Source organism: Glycine soja, chromosome 15 (genome assembly GCF_004193775.1).
Source record: "Glycine soja cultivar W05 chromosome 15, ASM419377v2, whole genome shotgun sequence".
NCBI lineage: Eukaryota > Viridiplantae > Streptophyta > Magnoliopsida > Fabales > Fabaceae > Glycine > Glycine soja.
In genome coordinates this window covers 50,067,151-50,082,591 of record NC_041016.1, presented here as the reverse complement: position 1 = coordinate 50,082,591, position 15,441 = coordinate 50,067,151, and the positions used below count along the sequence as shown (strand labels likewise).

At 32.2% G+C, this 15,441-nt stretch overlaps 1 protein-coding gene across 1 annotated transcript; it reads right to left on the bottom strand.

Moving 5' to 3' along the window:
• Nucleotides 1–202: 202 nt before the first annotated feature.
• Nucleotides 203–3,352, bottom strand: LOC114388307 (probable GMP synthase [glutamine-hydrolyzing]). The gene is made up of 5 exons (XM_028348723.1): nt 2,536–3,352; nt 2,032–2,089; nt 1,838–1,921; nt 1,605–1,740; nt 203–1,149 (listed from the first exon to the last, which is right to left on the bottom strand). The coding sequence occupies exons 1-5, from the start codon at nt 3,182–3,184 to the stop codon at nt 874–876; spliced, it is 1,203 nt and encodes a 400-aa protein (XP_028204524.1). The 5' UTR covers nt 3,185–3,352; the 3' UTR covers nt 203–873.
• Between the last annotated feature and the right edge of the window lie 12,089 nt (nt 3,353–15,441).

The following is a 15,441-nucleotide window of genomic DNA, read 5'->3' as shown; positions in this document are numbered from 1 at the left end:
TTGATTTTGAGGCAGTACCATTAAGATAGAATGAAAGCAACAAAGACAGGAAGGAAGGAAAGAAAAGACTAGTATTTCCTTAACAAAGGTGAGTGAGCACATGGGGGGGTGAGTGAGATAGTAAGATACTTATCTTATCTTGTTAACGTTTTGAAAAGTATACATTAGTGATGAAATAGTACAGAAGCACATGGGAAATGTATTGAAGGCCACTCAAAACATCCACACCAATTCCAAAATATATTGAGGGGTATAATATTATATCACCCAAGCCAAAAAGTTAGAGAGAATACAGTAAAGATAACAACCCCATAAACAAAGCAAAGAGAAGGAAAAAGGGTGGTCCTACACTCCCCTCTTACAAGTATCACACACAGGCTGTTAAAGGGAACCAAATAATGCAAAGTCTGATGGGTCACATGGTCTACAAAGCAAACTGACACCACCACACATGCCCTTGCCTCCCAATTGCACATGCACATGGTGACTGTTCCCTAAGCCTCCCACCACCTAATAACACCATCCTAAATCCTTTTTTTTTCTTCTCTTCTCTCTAATAATAATCACTTTTTTTCTCATTAATTATGCAAAAAAGAAAAAGCACACCCAAACTATCATTAAAAATTCTCACAACATCTCACAAATCAGAAGAAAAACCTTTTTGTCCTATCTGATTAATTAATATTATACACAACATTAACCGAGAAGTAAACTATTGTTGTTAGCCACCTTACATATGCTCTTCAGCATACATAACTAATAACTCTTAAATTTTTATGTCTTGAGCTCTTCTTCTTCTCCAGGGTCAATAATCTCTTGTTGGTCCTTGTTCCTGGATAGTAGTAGTTGAAATTTGGGTCTATTGAGAGGGCTCTATGGTACAAAGGATCGAGCTGCCAATAGGGTGCACTGCAAGTGCCTGTGGCATGTGATTAAGTGGTCATTGGTGAGGCCAGATGCTTGCATGAATGAATGAACCACTGTTGGACCAACGTACCTAAAGCCCCTCCTCACCATGTCTTTGCTTATGCTCTCTGATTTTGATGTCTTCACTGGAATCTTGTGGCCAAACTTGTATTGAGTGGAGAGTGGTTTATGATTCACAAACCCCCAAATGTACTTGTCAAATGAGCCAAAGTCTTTCTTAATCTGGAACACCAAAATTTGCAAAGCAAATATTAGCAAATAGTTAAGGAGACATGGTTAATGCAAGATTAATATTATAAGCCAAATTAACAGAAATTATCCTACCCTAACGAGAAAATAATTGCTAGCTAGTGTTAACCAACAGCAACTAAAGTTTGTAATATGTGACAAGATTGATATGGTAACAATTGTATGAATCAGCTCATGTGGGGCCAGCCATTAAAACTTGTAACCTATTGGAAATTTCTTGTCATTAGGTGAATTAAAGAGATAATAATAAGATGCAGCTGAACAAGTCACCTCATCATTAATACTCTTTAACTGTTCTGTTTTTTCATACTAGAATATTCAGTTAAGCCAGCTCAAACTATTATTTTGGGGGGACATGAGATGAAAAGAGACGAGACCAAGTTAAAAAAAAGTGATGAAAAAGAGCACAGTTTTTGAGTTTTGCTTACCTCTAAAATTTGGTTAGCATTATCAACAACTCCTCGGACTCTGCTTATGTCAATGCCATATTCAGAACTAATAGACATCATTTGCTTATCAGTCAAGTTGGCCACGGTTTCTGCATCAAATTCTGAAAATGCAGCCCTGCTCACATAATTTAAAACTTTTAGTTTTTCCCATACCCCAAAAAAATGAAAATTCATAAAACTATGCATATGAATGCCTTTTAATAGAATCCAACCTGAAATCTAGGCGTTTCTTCAAGGTTGAGGTCCAATCAGATCCAACTTGAGCACCGCTCAAAACTAAAAGTTCAAACAGCATCCTGGATTGAGAACAGTGTTTTTGTCAGTCATCATCATTATGCATTTGTGTTTGGTGTGACACTGTGATGTGTTGTGTGTGTGACAGAAAAAGAAAGAAGTGGTGGCTTACTTGTCATCATGAACTGGAACTCCCCATTCCTCATCATGATAAGCAATATAGATGGGATCTATTTATCAAAAGAAACATTGAGATTAATTAATATAAACATATTTTGCTTTTTAAGATAAAGCACCATTGCACAAAATATCAAAAGGTATGACTTTGTATTCAATAATATGAACAAAACTTAAATATAATTTCTTAGATGTTTTTGGTGTTGTTTTTTTAAATAAGAATTAGAGTTTCATCTCAATAACTTGTGCGTAATAGCTCATTGATCGAGCGCTCTTGCGCCGAAGATGAACGGGGTTGCACGATCTGTCGAAGCCGTGGGATGTAAAATTGAATCGGTAGGGAGCATTCTGCCTTAGAGGAAGGAATGTTGATATTTAATGCAAATTTTTATTGTGTATATTCTTGAAATGAAACTCTGATTCTGATTGGAAAATAGTAAAAAAAAAAAACACTTAAAAAAATCCAAATGTAACCTTAAAATATTCATTATGAATTTACCTGAATTGGCTGTGATAAAGCTGCATCTCTTCTCCTCTTCAGTTGGCTTTGATGCAAGACTGGTATTTGAAGGATCAAGAGGAACAACTCTTTCAAACTTTGCAGATTTTGATCGTCCATAATGGGCAATCTTCATTTTCCTTTGTGCTTGTTGCAGTGCCATCTGCTCCCTCCTCACAGCAGCTATGCTCCCTGGGGAGTCAGTGATCAAAGAAGATGAGTAACTCAATGAAGCCTCAATAGAAGCAGACACACAGGAACCTTCCTTGAAGCTCTTGGACTTCTTTCTCTCCAAAGTTGGAGTTTTTATGGAGCTTCTGGGGATCACAATCTTTTCATAACTTGAGTTAAGTCCATTGTTGTCATTGCCTCTCTTTGTGGCAGGAAGCCTAGGGGACTTTGACTTTGGAGAAACTGGGGGTGTCAATGAGGTCTTGCTAGGAAGTGGTGGTGATGGTGGAGAAAGTGACTTTGCTGGTGCCACTTTCTTGATTGAATTCCTCCTCTCAAGGTTTGGAACACGGTTACAAGTTGGTTGGAGGACTGGCCTTCCATTGATTCTAGCCACTGAAGGCTTAGCAGTTGTTGTAGTAGTAGCAGCAGCGATGACTTCTAAGCCAATCGTCACTTTGGTCTTAGAGCCGCACATTTTGGTATACCTTGTTATGATATGTGTTTAATAAGCAAAAGGGTGTGTCACCAACAAAGAAAGAGGACTAGTAATTGTGTAATGGAAATATAGCACAATGAGAGGGAGCAAAGGAAATGAAGGGTGTGAAGAGGGAGTGAATTAGGAGAAGAAAGGGAGGGATATGGGGTTTTTATAAAATGTGGGGAAGGTAGGGACAGGTAGAGGGGAAGTTGTAACATGGGGAGGTGGGGATCTGCCATACAACCTCTTGTGAAGGGCATTACTTTTTGCAAACTAAACCACGAGGGATGAATGTGACACGCGTTTCTAACCTTTTGCCACTTGGCAATGTCTCAAGCTAATAATATGTTATTAGTTCCCATAATAATGAATGAATGAATAATAATGTTATTGGTGTATTACTGTATTGGAATTATTTGGTTTCAATTAGGAGAGAATCAAGGAAGCTTGTTAGAGGATTCGTTGGGTGGGATATTGTGCTGTGCTTGAATCATGTAAAAAATAAAAATAAAAAATCTTACATGTAACTTTACTTCCTCATGAATGTTGTATGGATTTTTATTAGTGTGCCTTCTTAAGGATTTTTGTTAGTGTTGGAGTGATGGATAAGAAAGGTCAAAATGCAAGGCAAAAGACCAATCATTGGGTCCATTCTTTTCATCTGTATGGAATCTGTCTTTTTTTAGTTTTATCTCTCTGTGTGAGAATGAGAGAGTGCAAACGGATTGTGGTGGAAAAAAGTACATGAGATCCTTGGTAAGCACCATTACAAAGTGAGCACTGAGAACAAAGAAAGTTTATTGTGGGATGAATTGAATGGTATTGTTGTAGCTCTGAAATAATAAGAGAGATTGAGGCCATGTGAGACTTTTCTCTCTTTTTTTGTTCTTGTATTCCTGCCCAGCTTCTGATTAATGTAAACTTAGTTTCATATGCTTTTCATCAGTGGTCCTGATCTCTGATATTATCTTCAACTTCATGCGAATAATTGAAGATATCTTCGTTGGATGGTTTAGTTCTTCAATTGGATTCAAGACATGTTAGTGTAGGCCCTCAAAGTTATATCGTTATTCAGAATTCTCTATTGGATATGTGATCTCATCCCAAAGCCGAGATATCTTGCAATTGCAGCTCCCCTAATTGGAAGGTTACATCTCTATTAAAAGCTAAAAGAAATAAAAAGCAACTGTCATTTTCTCAAGTGAAATAATAATATATATATATATATATATATATATATATATATATATATATATATATATATATATATAAATAATACTCCAACACACTCTTTTTAAATATATACATTATTTTATCTTATATTTATTAAAAATTACAAAATTATGTGACTCTTTCTTTATTTACTAAGTCATGCTTGTGATTTATAATTTTCAATAAATTTTAAGTATATGTAAATAATATTTTAGAAGTCTCTCACACTAAAAAAACCTAAAAGAGGTAAACAAAGTATCATACACTAATAAGTAGAAGAAGTAAATTTGATCTATACAATGAATAATGATTTTTTTTAAATCACCTAACCACTTGAAAAAGTCACTATTTTCTAATATTTCACATGACTTTTATATTTTAATATTAAACATTTATTCACTTGATACATTCACTAGTGGTTACAAACATAATAGATCCAATAAAAAAGTGTTTTTTTTTATATGAAATGAGAGGAATAAATATCTAGTGGTTAAAATTTAAAGTCATATTATCATTTAGTAATATCATGTAATTTTTTAAAAATTCAAATTACTAATAATGTGCATTAATCATGATCATTCATAATAAAATTTAATAGTCAATATATATTTCTTTCACTCTGGCTTAATTTACATTTTAGGAATGGGAGAATTATAAATCTGGACTATGTATAAATGATTAAGATTAGAAACATACTCAAATATACTCTAATAGTTTATATCTATTTTTAGGTAAAATTACTAGTTAATTCTTCAAATGGTTGTATAAGCTCCTATTACAATTATATATGAAAGAATGATTTATTTAATATGATAACTCATGTTTGATTTCTTCTATTTACAAAATTTTTTTAGACCAATAACAATCACCCACTACAATAGAATTAATTTTTTATCCTAGATTGGAAAATGCGTGTAATCTGTTACCCATGACAAAAAAAAGGGATTAAATTACTTTATTGATCTTTTTTTATTTAATTTGTTTATTTAGATTCTTTTATTGATAAAAAATTCAATTTAATCCCCCAATTTTCAAAATTGCATTAATGTTGTCCATACTGTATAATTGATGATAACCACGTTAGCCAACGTAAAATGTGAAAATGATACATAATCAAATTAGCTAATGTCCTCACGGTCAAATAAACGGAAAGGGTAACATTGACATGATTTTAAAAATCAAGGAATCAAATTAAATTTTTTTATTAATAAAGAAACTGAATTGAACTAATAAAATGAAAATATAGGGGGAAAAAAGTTATTTAGCCTTTTTTTTCTTCAAATAAACAAGTATTCTTACCCATAACAACTCTCTTTGTACATGTATAAAGGCCTGGGATGTCGAAATAAGAGAATCTCAAACATCAATTTCTTTGTTAATTGGGAAGAAAGGTCATAATAAAGCTTTACACTTCATTGATTTTTGCTTGTCTCTTTTCAACTCAACAGGTGGAACTTGGAAGAAAGCTCTTGTTCAATTTTTTGCACAAATTTTTTGTACATTATCATACGATTCCAAAGAGCATTATTTAGAGAATTTCACTCGACAGCTAAGGGATGGATTGACATTAAAGTCAAAAGTTTGGTATTAGTCCCTCGTTCACTGGACAGAATAAAAAACATGTATGCATGAATTTCTTTTTTTCACTGACCAATTGTGAATTGACCAAGTTTCACTGCACACTAATTTTCTATTACCTCCATAGACTTCTAGCTAGCCTAGCTCTTTTGCCATAAGTTTTAACCAAATTCAAGTTTGATTTGAGGTTCTTACCAAAAAACTTTTATTTTTAAAATATTTGGTACAACGTTACATTGTACATTATTTTGCATATCAGGGTCTAATTTGTTTTCAAATGGAGTTCTTCCAAAGTGTGTAAAATTATTTCATTTATTTATTTATTTATTTTTATCTCAAAATAAGTATTGCATTTTAAAAAAATAATCTTAAAATAAGTATGACTTTTGTCTTTTTAATTAATATAATATTAATTATTTTTTCACTAATATCTCTAATAAGTGTTATTTTAGTTTTTCAATGTAATATTAATACTAAGATTAGTTTTGTAAAATAAAATTTATTGTTCATGTATTTATTAACTTTTTTTATATGAATAAAATAACCTAAGAAAATATTTATTTTAAAACAAAAAAGTAGTTTAGAATTGTTTGTGAGTGATCTGATCTAGTCCATTGATGAGAAATCTTGAAATTTGTGTTGCATTCACTGAAGGCAAACACAATTAGACGCTTAACCAGACTAGGTTTTGATTCATCATACACTCGCGACAAAACTGCCATGAGATTATTAGACCTTCCCATGTTATATGCTCTCATCTTCCAACTTCTTAGCTGCTTCTTAATTTTGGGATCAAAATCTCGTTTTTCACACAATGAATTGTGCATTAGGTGAAACTTCTTGATGAAATTATTTTTGATTAAAATTGATTTCGAATTATAGTAGTTTATTTTACATAAAACAAAGTATAGTGGTTTATATTTAAATGCTTTTATTTTAAAAGTAAGGTAGTAGTAAAAATTATTATTATTCTTTTTATTCAACACAAACATTATATACTTAACATTATTTTAATTCAAAATCAATTTTACATTGTGAGACTTATATAAAACTTTTTTTTGACAGAATAAAACTTAACTTAGAATCATGTTAACATGATTTTATACAATTATGTTTGAATAATTTTTTAGTCTTCTAAAAATAACGTTAAACAATAATATAGTTTTTTAAAAATTTATCGTTAAAAATTAACATTTAAATTTATTTATTTTATTTTATAATAATAAAATATTTTGAAATCATCTTTAAAATTAAATTTATTAATTAAAATATTTTTGGCACTTCAAAAATTAAAATTTAAATGTATTAATTTTAACTTTATATATTTTTTAGAATTAAAATATATTTATGTTGATTAAATTAATTTTAGATAATATATATTTTTATTTTATCAATATAATATTTTTATTTACTGAGGAAAATTAGTTTTAAAGAAATGTAAACCGTTTTACCAATCAACTGTTAACTTAAAAAGAGATTTAAAACTGAGAGTAACATTACCAAGGAACTTCCACTTTTTTTTTAAAGTTCTTATTTGGAGACACATGAAAAAAGTTTTTATTTGGAGTTTTAAATTTAAAGTAACTATATATTAAAAAGGACATAAAAAACTAGGTCAAACATAACCTTAATTTCGTTTGTAAGCACTTTTCTATCTTATAAGTAGTTTTGCAATAATTAAATTTAATTTTGAGAGAAAAAAAATTAACTTCTTTTGTCGGAAAATATGGATGTTAAATGTAAAGGTTACTTATATTATGTGTATTTACACTTTAAAAATATTTTAATTTACTGATAAAACAAAATTAATTATTTTAAACTAACATTTATAACAATATTCTCAAATACAAATTATTTTCTTAACCTTAACTCATCAAAAGTGTTTGTAAAAAAATCATGAAAAGTAAATAATGCATGCTTTGACATTATTTTATACACAATTTTTAATCACAAGTTACTATATTTAATAAATTAATTTTTTTAACTTTAATAATAATTATCGTAAAATTTATATATATATATATATATATATTATATTTTTTTTAATTAATTAGCAATATATAACGTATTTTAATTCAGACACTTCTTGTGCTATGAAATGATTTAAATAATAGTATTTTTTTTGCCTTGCATAAAAAACAATATATATATATATATATATATATATATATATATATATATATATATATATATATATATATATATATATAACATATTGCACATGAGTACTTAAAAAAATCAAACTCACGCTCATTAATCTTACTGAAATCTAAAACAAAATTAAACACCTTCAATATTCGGTGCATGTTACTAGCCAAAAGTATATAAAGAAATTAAAAGGTTGATATTTTGAAGTCCACTAACATTTAACTATAGTGTTAAAAACTACCTCAAAAGAAAGAGAGGGAACTATAGGGTTAAAGACGTACATAATTTTACACTATCCATTGGCCTGAGATTGATTTGAGCAGCATCAGTCTGAATGTTTCAAACTAGCCAGCCACTTTAATTAGTCGATGAAGAAGCAGTTCCTCTTTTTCTTCATCCCATAATTCATAGTAATTTTTATGGCTGTCAGCCAGAAGCATGAAATACACAAATAGGACTAGTGATAGGTCCTTTATTGCTTCAAGAGCTCTAGACTTTACAAAAAGTACTAGGAGTTCAAGGAAATAACGATATTGAATTCAAAATTTGATGAAATCGTGTCTGTGATTTCAGAAACCTGCGATCACATCATCGATCTTTTGATTGCTCTTTTGGGCATTACTGCTCAGACTATTATTGCCAACCTTTGCTTTCAAGTGACACTTCATCATTCATTCATTCCATATGAATAAGTGGGAAAACTAGAAAGTAAGACATATAAAAAAGAAAAATATCAGTCACTAACAATTTTAATTCATTTTTTTGTTAGTAATTAAAATTGATTAAAAATAATCAAATCATAAGAAGATTTATTAAACACAAACTGTGATTCATATAATTGTGTATTTTTTTATAAATTTTAAATGAAAAATAATTTAATTAAAATTTACTCAAAATGATATCAGTTTTTTTTTTTTTTTTCCTTGTGAGAAGTTTTCTATCCCCATGTGAGAGTTTCAGCCGTAGCTTGTGAGCTTCTGAATATTAACCTTTTCTGAGTGTTTCTTTTTCTCTTAACCACTTTTATCACTATGTTTGAATCAAACATAGAAATCACAACATTGAAGACGATACTAGTGAACTGGAGATCAACATTGGACCATCTGAATCCTAGAAATAAGATCTCTTGGTTTGTCTTGTGGGCAAATTTTCAATTGGCAGAATGATACGAATTCCAATAATGAAAGAGCGAATGGTTAATGTCTAAAGGCCATTGGAAGGAATTACCATTGTTGAGATAAAGTTATCCATTTTTCTCTTTTGTTTCTACAACAACCATCACTATAATTGTGTTCTTAATGGGGGCCCCTAGAGTTTTGATAAGCTTCTTTTGATATTGGGTGCTATAAAAGAAGACAAAGATCCTGCATTGATTCCTTTCTTTACTGTCCCTACTGGATCCAAGTTCACAATATTCCTATAGGTTTCATGTATGATATTGTTGGACAAAACCTTGGTAATTTCATCAAAGAATTTATGGAATATGACGATAAAAATAATGCGAACTATCTTTGTTTCTTCATGCGCATATGCGTTCTCATGGATGTCCATAATCCTATCAAGAAATCCAAAAAAATCAAGGGCAGGAGGAGGAGTGAATGGAGTTTTTTTTTTTTTTTTTTTTTTTCAAGTATGAATGCTTGGGATCTTACTGCTAATTGTGTGAATTGATAGACACACTGGTGAGTTCTATTGGAAAATTCTATCATTGCCTAAGGATAACCATACTTGCGGTTGGATTCCACACTTGAGGGCTGAGCCTTGTTCTCAAGGCAATGTTGACACCAGTTTGAAATGGCTTTGTGAGGTTAGAGATACCAGTCTATGAAAACCCTCAACAGTTATCGATGACATTCAAGAACACAGATCCTAATGTAATTAATGCCAATGATCATGGGATTCGGAAACAAACACACTTTATGGCATATATCTTTTGAAATGTAAAACTAATTGTTCCTAAATTCGAGTCCCGACCTTCATAAATTTCCATGTCAATTATATATGGATGCAATGAATGTTGAAGTCAATGTTGATTATGAGCTCATTATCGGTGAGAGAAAAAAAAAGAAATTTGGACAAATTCAAAGCCAATGATTAAACAAGAAATGCCTAAACAACTGACCCTCCCCTATCGGCCACAAAGAACCCTAAACTAGCCACACCAAACCTAAACCTAGCCACACCAAAATCAAGCCTATCGACGCAAAACCCTAACCCAACCACACCAAAACCAAACTTAACCATGTCAAACACAGGCTTGCACATTCATTTTTAATAGTGAGCCCTAATGACTAAGGTCGTCAGGGATTATGAGTCTTCTTAGTTGAAACTATCGGGGTTTGGGAAACCCACAAGCAATTCCTACTCTCTATGATCTTGTTTGAATGTACCATGTTGATGTTCTCTTCCTTTCTAAAACCCTAATTCACTTTGGCCATGTTGAAGAAATACAAAGCCAATTTAATTTTGATTCGTGTTTTGTAGTTGATCCCACTAGCAAAAGTGGAAACCTCACTCTATTGTGGAAGTAGCCTTCAATTGCAGCCTTTTTAACTTCTCCCAAAACTTCATTAACGTCATTGTTCATCAAGAAGGTTGCCAAGACTGGATATTAACTGGTTTCTATTGGCACCTGAAAGAGATACAAGTAAATATTCTCGGAACCTGCTTTGCACCTTATCAAATGACGTCTCCTTCTCCTAGTGCATTTTAGATGACTTCAACGATCTTTTATCAAACGATGAAAAGTTTGGTTTGATATATCATCCTTCTTGGCTTATTTAGGGCTTTCAAGAAGTCGTCTGTGATTGTAACCTTCATGACCTTTTCATGGAAGGTTTTCAATACACCTGGGTAAAACATAAAGGAAAACATGATGCTATAGAGGATAAAGTTGGTAGTGGTTTTGCTACTTTTGATTGGATGAACCTTTTCTCAAATTTCAAACTAATTAATGGTGTTACTGTCAGATTTGACCACTCTCCTATTTTGCTTCATCTTCATGCTACTAAAAAAATCTTTTTCCATAAAAAATTATGTTTGAGAATTTGTGGCTTCTTGAATTTGAGTTAAGCGATATTGTTCATCATGGACAAACTAAATCTTTATCAGACGACATCATAGCAAAGATCAACAGTTTCTTAGAGGAGATGAATACTTGGGGCTGTAAATTGAGCATAAAATATGACTAAATCCAATCCATTAGACAAGAACTTTAGGCCATCTGTCAATCAAATGACATGAACAATTATGATAAATCCCCTAGCCCTGATGGATTGAACTTGACTTTTTACTAAAACAAAATGGTACTTATGTGGTACTAATCCGAATATTACTTGGTGAATTCTTGATAATGTCCAAAGGCCTTTAGAAGGAGTTACCATTACTGAGATAAAGTTATCCATTTTTCTCTTTCTCTACAACAACCACCACTATAAATGTGTTCTTAATGGATGCCCAGAGTTATGATAAGCTTCTTTTGATATTGGGTACTATAAAAAAAGATGAAAATTCTTCATTCATTCATTTCTTTATTGTCCCCTAATGGTCCAAATTCACAATATTCCTATAGGTTTTCATGTTTGAAATTGGTGGACAAGACCTTGGTAATTTCATCGAAGAATTTATAGAATATGACAAGAAAAATAATGTGAACTATATATGTTTCTTTATGCATATATGCATTCTCATGGAAGTCCTTAAGCCCATCAAGAAATCCAAAGAAATCAAGAGGCAAGAGGAGGAGTGAATGAAGTTTTTTTCAAGCATGAACGTTTTGGGATCTTACTACTACTTGTATGGATTGCTAGCCACACTAGTGAGTTATGTTGGAAAATTTTGTCATTGCTTGAGGATAACGGAACTCGTTGTTGGGATCCACACTTGACGGATGAGCCTTGTTCTTAAGGCGGCACTAACAGCTTGAAATGGCTTTGCGAGGTTGGAGATACTAATCTATGGAAACCCTCAACAGTTATTGATGACATTCAAGAACACAAATCCTAACGTAAATAATGCTAATAATGATGTGATTCAGAAACAAACACACTTTATGGCAGATATCTTTCTAAATGCAAAATAAGTTGTTCCTAAATTCCAATCCCAACCTTTATCAGTTTCCATGCCAATTATATATGGATGCAATGAATGTTGAAGTCAATGTTGATTATGAGCTCATTATTGGTGAGAGAAAAAAAAAGACATTTGGACAAATTCAAAGCCAATGATGAAAAAAAATGCCCAAACAACCGACCGTCCCCTATTAGACACAAAGAACCCTAAACTAGCCACACCAAACCTAAACCCAACCATACCAAACCTAAACCTAGCCACACCATAATCAAGCCTATCCACGCCAAACCCTAACCTAACCACACCAAAAACAAACCTAACCATGCCAAACACAACACGAGTTCTTTTTTTAATGGCGAGCCATGGTGACTAGGGCCACCAGGGATTATGAGTGTTTTTAGTTGGAATTGTCAGGGTCTGGGAAACCTGTGAGTAATTCCTACTCTCTATGATCATGTCTAAATGTACCATGTTGATGTTCTCCTCCTTTATGAAATCCTATTTCACTCTAGCCATGTTGAAGAAATATGAAGCCAAGTTAATTTTGATTCTTGTTTTGTAGTTGATCCCACTTGCAAAGGTGGAGGCCTCTCTCTTGGAACCTGCTTCACACCCTATCAAATGGTGTCTCCCTCCCTTAGTGCATTTTTAGTGACTTCAACTATCTTCTATCAAATGATGAAAAGTTTGATTTGATGAATCATCCTTCTTGGCTTATTTAGGGATGACTTTTCCATGGAAGGTTTTCAATAGACCTGGGCAAAATGTAAAGGAAAACATGATGCTATAGAGGATAAACTTGATAGAGGTCTTGCTACGTTTGATTGGATGGACCTTTTCCCAAATTTCAAGCTAACTAATTTTGTTGCTGCCAGGTTTGATCACTCTCCTATTTTGCTTCATCTTCATGCCACTAAAAAGATCTTTTTCCATAAAAAAATCAGTTTAAGAATTTGTGGCTTCTTGAACCCGAGTTAAACGATACTGTTCATCATGGATGGATTAAATCTTTATCAGACAACATCATATCAAAGATCAATAGTTTCTCAGAGGAGATGAACACTTGGGGCTATAAATTGAGGAGGAAATATGATGACCAAATCCAATCCATTAGACAAGAACTTGAGGCCACCCGTCAGTCAAATGACATGAACAATTCTGATTAATCCCCTGACCTTGATGGATTGAACCCAACTTTTTACAACAAAAAAATTGGTACTTATGTGGAACTAATCCAAAAATTACTTGGTGAATTCTTGCTATGAAGAATTACATGAGAAACTAAATTCGTTGATTGCTCAAGAAGAATCTTATTGGAGAAAAAGAGCCAAGATTTTATGGTTAAAAGACGACAATGTAAATTATAATTTTTTTCAGTCATCCATAACTTCTAGGAAAGCATCCAATGTGGTCCACTCCCTAAACTATGACGATGGAGTTATTGTTCACAACCAAAAAGAAAAGGCTAATGTTGTCATTTCCTATATCAATAAGTTATTTCAAGCTAGGAATAATTGTAATTTTTTTCTTCTAGTCATTAATATTATCCCTCTTTGTTTATCCAACTTTTTACAAAACAATAAAATAAAATTGGCATTTATGTGGTATTGGTCCAGAGATTACTTGTCTTGAAATTAGTTCATTCCCTAATGAGGTAAATGCAACAACAATTGTCCTTGTTCCTAAAATCAACAATCCCACTTGCATGAAAGATTTTGACCTAATCTCTCTTTGCAACGTCCTTTTATAAAATCATTTTCAAAGTCCTTGCCAATCATCTTAAACTTATTCTTCCCAATTGTATCTCCTTTGAGAATCGTTTTATCCTTGACAATGTTTTCTTGACCTTGAAATTATCAACCACATGAGATGTAAGAAAAAAGGGAAAATGGAGGAAATTGCTTTAAAATTTTACATTAGCAAAGCTTTTGATAGAGTTTTTTGAAATTACTTGTTATCTATTATGGAAAAAATGGGTTTTCGTGAAAAATGGAATGGATAGATGAAACTTTGCCTCCAAGAAATTTAGTATTCAATTCATGTTAATGGTGATAGTGTTAGGAATGTTTCTCCAAGGAAAGGACTAAGGCAGGGTGGCCCATTATCGCCTAACCTTTTCATTCTTTGCACAAAGAAGGCCTTTTGTTATTCTTAAAAAATATGAGTTGAGAAGAGACATCCATGGAGTGAAAATGTGTAGAGGTACTTCGACCATTTCACGCTTTTATTTTCTAATGATTGTTTTTTGTTTTGTAGGACAAATGAGGGAGAAACCATTCTCCTTAAGGAAATTCTTGACACTTGTGGGGTAGCTTTGATCTGGACAATTAATAAACTTTCAGACATCTGAAGTTCTTTTTAGTTCCAATACACCTCAACACCCAAGGTATTACATCTCTTCTCTTCTAGGAGTGACAACAAACATTGGCATAGGCAAATATCAGGGCGAACATCTAGTATTGGGATAAGGAAAAAAAATCTATTTACGGTTTCCTTAAAGATAGGGTTTGGAATGGGATTCACCATTAGTCAACAAAGTTCATCTCCAAAGCGGATAAGGAGATTTTATTATAGTCAGTGGTCCAATCTATTTCCACATTTTGTATGGATGTTTTTCTTCTTCCTTCTAACCTTCGGGAAGAATTAGAAAAAAATGATGAATTTCTTTTGGTGGGAAAGCAACAACAATCATAATAAAGGTATTTATTGGCTAAATTGGAAAAGATTATTTTTGAGAAAAGAATTTGGAGGAATGAGATTTCGACACCTTCAAGCTTTTAGTCTAGTCATGCTACCAAAGTTAGAGATTGCAAACCAACCATGATACTATAGTTTCTAAAGTGCTCAAAGCTAAACAACATCCATCTGGGGATTTTTTGGATGCTCATCTTAGGGCATAATTCGAGTTTTGTTTGGTGTAGTATTCATGCTTCATGGATAGTGATAAAGGAAGGCTTGCAATGGAGGATAGGAAATGATAATTCTATTAAAGTCTGGTCCCAACCTTAGTTAAATTCTGGTGATAACTGTAACATCACATCTCCTATAATTGCTGGCCACAAAAGCTTACTAGTGAGTACACTAATTGATCAACAAACAAAGACCTGGAAGAAAGATGTTCTAAAATTTTTACAATTACGGTATGTATAGTGTTAAAAGTTCTTATCATAACACTATGGATACTGTTTTAGACAACGAACACTTTGTGTGGAGGCTGCTTCTGCATGGGTGCCTTCTGCTTAAAC